This window comes from Mandrillus leucophaeus, unplaced genomic scaffold, assembly GCF_000951045.1.
Source record: "Mandrillus leucophaeus isolate KB7577 unplaced genomic scaffold, Mleu.le_1.0 Scaffold424, whole genome shotgun sequence".
Lineage (NCBI taxonomy): Eukaryota > Metazoa > Chordata > Mammalia > Primates > Cercopithecidae > Mandrillus > Mandrillus leucophaeus.
In genome coordinates, this window is record NW_012104521.1 from 303708 (window position 1) to 314894 (window position 11187).

Consider the following 11187-nt stretch of genomic DNA (forward strand, 5'->3'; position numbering starts at 1 on the left):
TCATGATTTGACCACTATCTTGTTTCATTCCTTCCACTCTTTTTATTCTTCATTCTAAAATTTGCAGACTTCATAAGTTCCCTGAGTATGACATGTTGTTTTGGTCTTCAGACCCTAGAACATGCTATTTCTTCTGCCTGAAAGTTATTATACCAGGCCTCAATTTTCAATCCAGTTCAGCTGAATAAATTTATTGGCCTCACACTAATTCCTTGAGGGACTAGTGCTTTTTTATCTTTGTGTCACCAGCATCTAGCACAGGGTCTGATAGTAAAATACTATATATATGAGATATGTATTTGTCAATCTAGCCTAAATGTAATGAAACCTTTAGGTAGACTCAGTTGTAAATTATTGACAGGAAGAAATATTAAAAGCAAAAGATAGTCATTCCTTTTCTATTTTAGTGTTAAATTTAACCGAATTCTATTTTCATAGTTTTTAATGCCAACATTGAATGATGGTCAGTATTTTTATTCTGTTTCAATTCCAGTACATTTCATTTCCCTCAGTCACCCTCCCCATAGTACTACTGAAAGTGATACACCTGATGGGAAGAGTGTTATTATCTCAGGGACACAATTTATAAAGTTTTCATTAGATTAAAAAATAAGTATAAGAAGCAAAATGTCTCAAAAGTCCCTACTTCACATTCGGGTGAGTTTTGAGAAAATTATACTTAACCTATGCCACACATCCCAGGGAATAAACTGATAGGATTTTAATAAAATATCAAAACAAAGTATTCACCTTATTCACACAAATAGTTTAATAGTCATATAATAAACTTATAAGATTTTAATAAAATATCAAAACAAAGCATTCAGCTTACTCACACAAACATCTTAGTTTAATAGTCATATGAAACAAAGATATATAAACATTTGACAATAAGAATCGTTTTTCCCAGGACAGCACAATTATTTGCTACACAATTATAAACAGACATAAGAAGCTCTTTTAAGCGTTAGATACCAGAGTGAGGATATTTCTTAAGGCTTGTAAAAATTCTAGTTTTACAGCTTCCCTGGAGTTCCAACATCTCTTGAGAAGGAAACAACATAAGCTCTCATGTTCTCAACCGAGCTGTCCCCAACCAATAAAAATAGATCCTAGGAACATCCCTTAATCTGGTGACATCATCCATAAAAGACAGGAATGGGGTGTCAAAAATCCCCCTTTCTATTTTCTGTTGTCCTCTTGGGGTAAGGAAATGTAAAAAGTCAGTGGGGACTTATGAAGGAAACAGTATAATGAAAGAGAAGAGTTTGATACAAGAAGCACCTCTCAATTAAATTCCATTTTTTTCACACTGGCCCTTGAACTTCTATTTTACCATTTCCTGTTTTTAATAAATCTCCCTATACTTTCACACCTATTGAATTCCATGCTTTTATTACTTAACAAGCATCCCAGCAAAGAAAGAATGAACATTTCTTTTAAACAAGTATTTTTACTTAAAGCAAAGTTCTGGTCACTCACCAATGGTGATGGAAAACTGACCAATTTCCTTCCTGTTTCTTGACTTTCCTAGCCCTGACCTGGGGCTTTGGCTCATATAAAGGTGCAGGATTAGAAAAGCACAGTTTGTTCAAAGTTGTGAGCTCCTCTCTAAGTCATATCCAGGTTTTGGATGCCAAATCATGTTTACGAGGCACCTGAGCAAATACTTTGGCTGCCAGTAATCTTTTCTATTTCTAAAATTAAGCTTCAAAATATAGGGGTTTGCTTTTTAAGTAAATTATCCATTATGTAGAAAGAGTATGCTAGTGAAAGGTTGTATATAAGATCTCAAAACATTGCACTTGCTTTGTTCTTGTTTTGAAATTTCCTATTGTGTCACTTTGTTGCTCAATGCTGAAGGGCACTAAAGTATAATTAATGTAATAGTAAACAGACTATTTGGCCAGATAAATCAGCAAAACGTAACCCTCACTTTACAAATACATGTACAGGTTTATTTTAACTGTTTGGTTTGGGTTTTTCCACAGCTATTAATATCACTCAGCCGAGGTTCAGTGGCACGGATGCCTTTGGATACACCTCATTCCTGGCTTATTCACGGATCTCAGACATCAGCTTCCATTATGAATTCCACCTGAAGTTTCAGCTGGCAAACAATCACTCAGCACTGCAAAATAACTTGATATTTTTTACTGGACAGAAAGGCCATGGTAAGATTAATTGAACCCTCTAGGACTTGCCTTGCTCCTTTAAGAATACTTTAGAGATTCCTCAGGGAGATTCTAATTGGCTGTGGTTAAAAAAAAAAAAAAAAAAAAAAGGCATTTGCCTAGAGGCAGCCTCCTCCTGTTTTCTGCCTTGAGCATGTTCCCTGTAGTCCCAAGTATTTAGCAGTTCCCTGACCCTTTCTGATGCTCTACTTTACATCAGCTACTGTATTAGTCAGTTTTCATGCTGCTATAAGAACTGCCAGAGACTGGGTAATTTACAAAGGAACGAGGTTTAATTGACTCACTGTTCAGCATGACTGGGGAGGCCTCAGGAAACTTATAATCGTGGTAGAAGGTGAAGAGGAAGCAGAGCACCTTCTTCACGAGGCAGCAGGAAGAAGTGCCTAGCAAAGGGGAGAGTAGCTCCTTATAAAACCATCAGATCTCCTGAGAACTCACTCACTATCAGGAGAACACATGAGGAAAACCACCCCCATGATTCAATTACGTCCACCTGGTCTCTCCCTTGACACCTGGGGATTATGGGGATTACAATTCAAGATGAGGTTTGCATGGGAACACAAAACCTAACCATATCAGCTACCTTTTATAATCAAAAGAAAAAATTCCTACAGGCAAACATGAGGACAGGGAAGGTGACCAAGTCACATGGAAAGTAAGTTTATTGATTTGTCCTTTCCTCTGTTTCTTTCTGTTTCCATATGTGAAGAGAGAAGGGAAATTCTCATTTTTCTGTGTGTTATAAAATGGAAACAGTTGTTGCCCTCAGAGAAAACCATTCTAAATTAAAGGAGCAAGAAGTAAGAAAGTACTCAGCCTATAACAAAGTACTCCAGTGCCCTGGAATTGGTGGGAAATCAACTTATAACTTAAATTTGTCTCTCTTAAGTAGAAACTAGTTACGCATGTGTTAAGTCAAGGAAAATTACCTATGTTTTACTTTTAAGTCTGCAATCAATAGTTAAGCAATTAATCACCTAACTTATCTGAGTTCAGTGTTTTCATCTGTGAGATCAACATATTGTAACAGAAAAAGACCTCTCTCTCAGCTGTCAGTGCTTCTACTGTGCTAGGGTAAATAACATATTCTGTGTTTTTCAACTCAATCAGTGACTGTCTCTTAACACCAAACACTCTTTTCTGTATTAGCACATGTCTGAAAGGAGCCTACACCCCAAATGAAATGTGGTATTTCAGCCTCCCACCATGTCTGCTAGGATGGGTACTCTATCATATAAAGTGCAATTCATTCTACCTCCAAAATTTGTTTGAATCTCTTCCCCATCTCTATGCTGAAACCTTATGACCTCCTCCTGACTGGTCTCCCTACTGATTTCCTGCCTTCAATTAATTCTCCACATTGCAATAAGAGTTAGCCTCTTAAAAGGTTTATTAGATCATGTCTGAACCTTGTTTAAAACCCATCTGTGGCTTTTTACTGCACTTACAATGCAATCCAAACCTTCTTATCATATTCTCAAAGGGCCTTCAGGATCAGATCCCAGCCTGTATCTCTGAACACAACCAGACCACTCTCACTATCTCTGTGCTCTTCTCCTAAGCTCTTCTTCCAGTGCCTTAACCACCAAGTGCTTTCCTGTCTCAGAGGTTTTGTGCATGCTTTTTCCTTGGCCTTGACAGGAAATAGCTATCACAGTGGTCAAGGGAGCAGGCTCTAGAGACTGGTGATGTAGACATGAATCAGTCTTCACCATGTGCAAATTATGTGTCAAGTTACTTAACGTATTTGTGCCTCTGTTTTCTAACCTATCAAATGAGTATAGTAAAAGTACATTTCCTTACAGCGTTGTGAGGAATAATGAACTTAATACACGGAAGTTCTTAAAATATCGTTGGACTCCGCCGGGCGTGGTGGCTCATGCCTGTAATCCCAGCACTTCGGGAGGCCAAGGCGGGCGGATCACCTGAAGTCAGGAGTTTGAGAACAGCCTGACCAACATGGAGAAGAGCCCAACTCTACTAAAAATACAAAATTAGCTGGGCATGGTGGTGCATGCCTGTAATCCTAGCTACTTGGGAGGCTGAGGCACGAGAATTGCTTGAACCCAGGAGGCGGAGGTTCCAGTGAGCCAAGATCGCACCATTGCACTCCAGCCTGGGCAACAAGAGCGAAACTCCATATAAAAAAAAAAAAAGAAAAGAAAAGAAAATGTCATTGTACTCAATAAACACGGTAGTGTGTCTTCTCTCAAAAGGGCATTCTGTAGCCACCTTCACCAAAGTAAATCTTATCCCATCCCGTCCAAGTTATTCTCTACCTCAGCTTCTTATTTACTTCCTTCATTGCCATTACTTTAATCTAGAATTCTTTTATTTATTTTTAAAATAGTTGTTTCTTGTCTGTTTTCACTAACAGAATGGGAGCTTTATACAGAAAGAGATTAAGTCAGCACTGTTCGACTTTTTACACCCATGCTTAACCCAGTGCCTGACCATAATCACTATTTAATGAATGAATAAAACAACCCCAATAAGAACAAATAATTGCATGAGATATAAGTCAGCAACAGAGCTTCACAAAGATTCCTAAAGAGTGATCATTCTTAGGGATTTTCACTTCAAATGCTATGTCCTCTATTAGTATTTCCCCAGTGGTTCCCCTCCCCCCAACTCTTCCATCAGTTCCTCTTCATCTGAGCATGGACAGCCTGTTCTGCATTAGGATATGGAGCCTTTGTTACAGGCTTTGGCTAGCTGCAAAGTTCTAAATTTCTCTTCTCACTCACAGAAATAGTGAGTCATCACTGTATCACCTACAAAGCTTCTCTCCAATGGTTTTAATAAATATCTGTGAATGCGCCCACTATAGGGCAGGAAGGGAAATAAAGAATTCCTACTCCTAACCCTTTACTCTGCACACCGCTTATCATATATTTATCAATTAAATCCTTCTCATTTGGAGAAAAAAAAAAAAAAAGCCTGGCCAATGAAAACTAAATGAGTATTGCAGACCCTAGGTCTGTCTTGTTTCAAAACTGATATTCTAAATCCTGAAAGAGTCAAATAGGGAGAACCTAAGCAAAAGACAAACACCTGGACCATGATACCAAAATACTGCCACCAAAACCCTTCAGTACTCATCTACCAAATTCTCCTTCAAAATCTTTAACACACACATAAAAAATATAAAGCAATGTTTTAGCCACCTCATTTCTAAATTGTGGAATCTTACATGTGACGTTTTCTAGTCTTCTCTAGTATTCTGCTTTGTATGCAAAGGAATTGATGCTAATTCTACACTTGCATTTATAGGTTTATAGCATGGTTAAATAAAGGCTAGGGAACAGATTGATAAACAGTGAAGTTCATTTTCTAAAAGCTGAAAATGAGAGCTCTAAAACATACAGTTCCACATTGCACCACATGAGGGAGCAAGAACACCAGCTAAAAAAATACAAATCGCACTGAAACGCTTTCTCTTTAAATGGATACAATAATTTTACATATTTATGGGGTATAATGTGATGTTTCAATACATGTATATATTGTGTAATGATTTAAGACAGAGTTTCTCCAAATAAGAGCTCTTCACACATATATTAAAATCACAAGAATGTGCTTGTTAAAACTCTAGTTCCCAGGCCTTCTTGAATCAAAAATTAGAATAAAATAAAATAAAATTTTATCAAGAACCTTAGGTGTTTTTTATGCAACTAATATTTGTTTGGTTTTTTTAAGTTTTACTTTAAGTTCTGTAATGCATGTGCAGAACGTGCAGGTTTGTTACATAGGTATATATGTGCTGTGGTAGTTTGCTGCACCTATCAATTCGTCATCTAGGTTTTAAGCCCCACATGCATTAAGTATTTGTCCTAATGCTTTCCCTCCTCTTCCCCGCCTTATGCAAGTAATATTTGAAGGCAACTACTGAAAACCTCCAGTAGACAGCTAAATTAGACCACATGCAAGTATGGACTAAGGTATGTAATTATTGGCCATAATGTCATATATAGGGATGATTCATCAATTTATATAGCATAAAGCTATGAATTAAAGAAATGAATCTCTTAAAACATATCATAATTATTAACCATACAATTTACAATTATCTATTCTATAGAAGAAATGACCCAAGTCAATGTTTGTAATAGTAGTACATATACATTTAGATGTTATTGCTTAGTAACATTCATCTCTAACCTACCTGTTGGTTGTTACTACAAAAATCACCATACCATATGCTGCCTTTATCTTCCTCAGGGGAAGAGATGCACACAGTCACAGAGTTTATAAAATAACTTGAGTAAGCCGACCTCTAATTTCTGATACGTCCATATAAAAGGCAAGGGGACAACACTGATGATAGTCTTCTCTCAGTCTTTCAAAGCTGAACACTCATTTTGCAAAACTTCATTCTCGTTGAACTCTCTGGAAATAACCTGTCAAATACTTCATCTTGAAAACATTCCTTTGACTTATGATTTTTACCTAACCTAATCCTCTTCCTCTGCTCCTGCAGTCATATTTGGCATTTCCTTCATTAGCTTCTCTTCCTTTCCTGCCCTCCACTCTCTTGTAAGGTACATCTTAGAGACCTGCTCTTCTAGAAGTCACCCTATATATCCCACAGTAGTCCACAGATGAATACTTGGCTTCCCCTCCTGTATCCCTTCTGTTGGTAACTGGTATAAACATTCTGCTTCAGCCAGAAACCCAGGAATCATCTCGATTTTTCCCTTTCATTCATTTGGACAAATATTGGTTGGGCACCTAGATAAGGCCTTCTTTAGGTGCTGGGGAAGCAGTTATTAACAAGACAGATGAGGTCCTGGTCTCTCTCCATTTCATCCCCCATGTTCTATGAAACACTGAGGTCTCTCCATTTTCCCTCCCAGTTACTTTTTGTTTTTTTCTCCTTCTTTCTATCCTCATTGCTCCTGGCTTCTCTGTCACAAACTATTGCAATAGCAATAACCTCCTTTCCAGTGTCTTTGCTCAGTCATGTCCTTCTTCCCCTCTATTCTCCTCTTTGTTACAGGGGATGGTTCTAACATGCAAGTCCAAACATTTCTTAGCTAATCAACATGTTTCATCATAGCATACCACCTAAGCTCCTCTGCATAATACACAAAGACACTTATCCAGCCCCTGCCCATTTGCACAATCTCCTTTTGCTTCATTCAGCCCCACACTTGGCAATATTAGCACATATGTACATCCTGTGTCATGTGACTGTGTCCTCCGCTTCTGTGCAGGCTGTTCCACCTTCCTGAGCCGCGCATGCTTCATAGGCATGCCTCCAAAACACTGTCCTTTAAGCCTCAACTCAAAAGATCATTCTTCTTTAGAGTCTTTAACTCTTCCAGAAATTTTTGTTTGTTTTTTGAGACGGAATCTCACTCTGTCACCCAGGCTGGAGTTCAGTGGCGCGATCTTGGCTTACTGCAACCTCCACCTGCCGGGTTTAAGTGATTCTCCTGCCTCAGCCTTCCGAGTAGCTGGGATTACAGGCCTGAGCCATTCTGCACCTGGCCTCTTCCAGAAAAATTTAACAATTAATCTCACTGCAGTTCATTGGTAACAATTCTCATATCTTTTTTAAACTATCTGGATATCTTTGCAAACCAGAACCACTACTTTCCTTTTATATCTATAGTGGCTGTCACATAAAAATATTCAACAGGTTTTTAAAGAATGAATATAAAAACGCATAGTCCTTGATGCAGTAAACCTACAGTCAATTTAGAAAAGCAAAACATGTACTTAAAGTTTTGTTAATTAACAACACTAAACCAGGAACCTTGTCTGGCACACACAACCTCTATCACAATGTCTAATACATATCTGGAATATAAATAGCACTGAATGCAAAGATGTACATAAGTGATAGAAAACGTGGAAGTCAGAAAGTAGAAATCTCATCTAGCGAGAACCGTCAGAGAACAGAACATGTCCTCCAATGTGTTTCTCATCCTTCCCTTTCACTTTGAGCAATCCTCCACAACTAGTGCTATAGCAGCCCGGCTGGTATTTGCTGTTCCATTCTCCCCTGCCTGGGCCCAGCTGCTTGACTCCAACAGTGCATAAACAACCAGTTCGTGCTACCTGAGATCCATCACGCTCGTTCAGTCCACCGTCAAGCTTCCTCTTGCCTGGAATGCCTGCCCTAGTCCTCTTTACCTTTCCCAGGACCTACTCATTCATGTAATGTTCTCTGACAAATTTGGATCTCTTATATTCTACCTACACAAAGCCTACATCGCACTTGTGGTTTTATTCATAATTTGGTATCTAATTAAAAACTGTTTGGTCATTTATAATCACTGCTTTGAATTATGTGAAGGTACCATTTTCATAAATCAAAGCACTAGAATAGCAGCATTTCATAATCTCAATTTTGTCCCTCAACAAGATTAATCATAAATTCTTTCAATTTCTTTTGAATTCCCGACTGCATCATTCCTGTGCTGGATAGCTGGTGAAAAATCAATAATTACATGTTTATTGATTATTTCACTAACTGAAAGTCTCTCTGTGGACAGAGACTATCCTAGTTAGCTAATAATGCTATGTAGGCATTGATTGATTTGGATTGTAGTGAAGAAGTTAGGATCTAAATGAAGGGGGAGGGGAAATCTGTAGCACTGTTTGCATCCTTGAAATAGAAGTTAAAATCTCAACTGTAGCTTGTATTAAAATTGTATAATACAGTGATAAAAAAATTTTAGGGGCTGGGCACAGTGGCTCACGCCTATAATCCCAGCACTTTGAGAGGCCAAGGCAGGTGGATCACCCGAGATCAGGAGTTCAAGGCCAGCCTGGCCAACACGGTGAGACCCTGTCTCTACTAAAAATACAAAAATTAGCTGGGCATGGTGGCAGGTGCCTGTAATCCCAGCTACTCGGGAGGCTGAGGCAGGAGAATCACTTGAACCCGAGAGGCGGAGGTTGCAGTGAGCCAAGATCGTGCCATTGCACACCAGCCTGGGTGACGAAAGCAAAACTCTGTCTCAAAAAGAAAAAAAAAAATTAGAAGAAATATATTTGACTTCCTGGAAATTTAATCTATGCATCTCAGCACTTTATGCACATAGCTTTCTGTCAGTCACTGGCATATAGATCTTCTATGCTGTGGTAATTATGAAAGGTTGCCTCATATTTTCTGCCAAGTAATTTCTTATTTGCTTCAAGCCCTTAGTTATAAACTGTAACAGAAATAAGAGTGCATAAGTATAGCTTGATGTTTTTCTGTGGAAAAAAATGGAATGAATGTAACCCTACAGAATAGAAAAAGAAAATTGAAGCTGGGAGTGTCACAGAAGCAATCGGCTCAGCCTGTTCTTCAGAGAGCCCTGGTAGGGAGCAGGCAGAAGGAAGATGCCTGATGAATGAGAGCAAGCTGTGGCCAATTACCTAATGTAACACGTCGTTCAATTGCACAGCACTGAGGTATTTTATAAACAAAACTGACAGTGTATGCCCATATTCAATTTTTTATAACAGAAAAATGCTCATTATTTTCTTCTGTAATCACATCAGGAAGGCTAGAAATCGTGAGAATTTTCTTCCTAAGAACCTCAAATTATCAAATCTTGGTTTTCATGGAATTAAATATCCTGTACTATAATGTCAAAATTGTCTGTTTTAAATTGTTTGAGTCTTTTAAAATAGTTTAAAAAGAAGTTAAGCTATTCACTTTCCCAACTGACTGAGAAACACATCAAAATTGTCACATGTGACTAGTACTCAAACAGGGTTAGAAATGACAAAGATATATAGATACTTGCAAATCTTCCCCCATCTTTTTTCAAATGTATTTCTGAAGAGGGAATATACATTTAAGGATGATTCAAAGTGGGTAACCTTGATTTCACAGGGGAACATCCAGAGAACAAAAAGAGAAGGGGCCAAGTACAAATCAATCAACAACAAGCCCACGTTTTCAAGTTTGTTCTATACTTGCAGTAAGCTCATGTGGTTTCATCTTGTGGGAATTTAAGTTTACCCACAAACTGGTGCTTACATCCTTTATTTTCACAGTCTCATCTCTGACAACAAGAGAGATACAGATTTGCCATTTTTTCTAGTCTCACCTCCTTTTGCTCAAGAGACATAAAAATGTGGGCCATATGTATCCCCAAGAAATGCATTTTATCACATTTTTGTATGCTCTGAGCACAGCACTGGATTTGTTGTTCCTATCAACCCTTCCACACTGTCTGTTCACTAGCACAGATGCAAGTCAGGACACCGTATTAATTTGGCCACAACAAGTGCCAGTCTACATTGCCTACATTTTAATGGTTTTAATCCCATGAGGTAGAGACTATATTGTATCCATTGTGCTCAATGGCTAATGATGAAACATCATGGTCATGGCTGTACATGGTTCTAATGCTCTCAAAACCCTAGAATATCCATAACTGAATAATCATATGAATGGAACAGGAAGCCAAAGTTTGTCACTATGAACAGGAGCTATACAGATCTAAGAAAAACAGAGACTATATGCTCTTTAAGAGTTAATCCAAAATCTTTAGTCATCTTAATTTTAGTTTAGCATCCCCTAAAGTAGAGATTGTAACTGAATATGGGATAAAAATGGCTCAAATGTCTAAAATCCTGTACCATTCAATACATCTTGTTCTGGTAGTAAGGACTTTCACTCGTTTGGGTCTTGTTTCTCACGTATCAACCTAGATATATATTTTTTGTTTTACTTTAGTTTTGATTCAAATTGCATAAACTTCTATAATTTTCCTAAGACCTTTCACATGTATCTAACTTTTCATTCATATCTAATTTCACCTTCTTCCTAAAAACTGATTATACCCTCTCACAGTCAGTTGAAAAAAACAACTGAAACTGAATTAGGTTTATCTTGGTGTCTCTGTCTCAGAATCATTGTTTTGTTATATTAAGAATATTTAATCAAAAGATCGTTTCCTTCTTTCACAAATCAAAGGCATTACAAGCCCTTGAACTATAATCAAATATGGCTGCAAAAGTATCTTCACAAAAGGTTCCTCCA

The 11187-nt window shown here is 37.8% G+C and overlaps 1 protein-coding gene across 1 annotated transcript in view; it reads left to right on the plus strand.

The window, feature by feature from the left end:
• EYS (eyes shut homolog (Drosophila)) overlaps positions 1-11187 on the plus strand; it is a 272013-nt gene that overhangs the window by 194919 nt on the left and 65907 nt on the right. The window contains exon 4 of the mRNA XM_011993063.1: positions 1992-2174. Coding sequence (XP_011848453.1) covers positions 1992-2174 — 183 coding nt within the window. The remainder of the gene's footprint in view (positions 1-1991; positions 2175-11187) is intronic.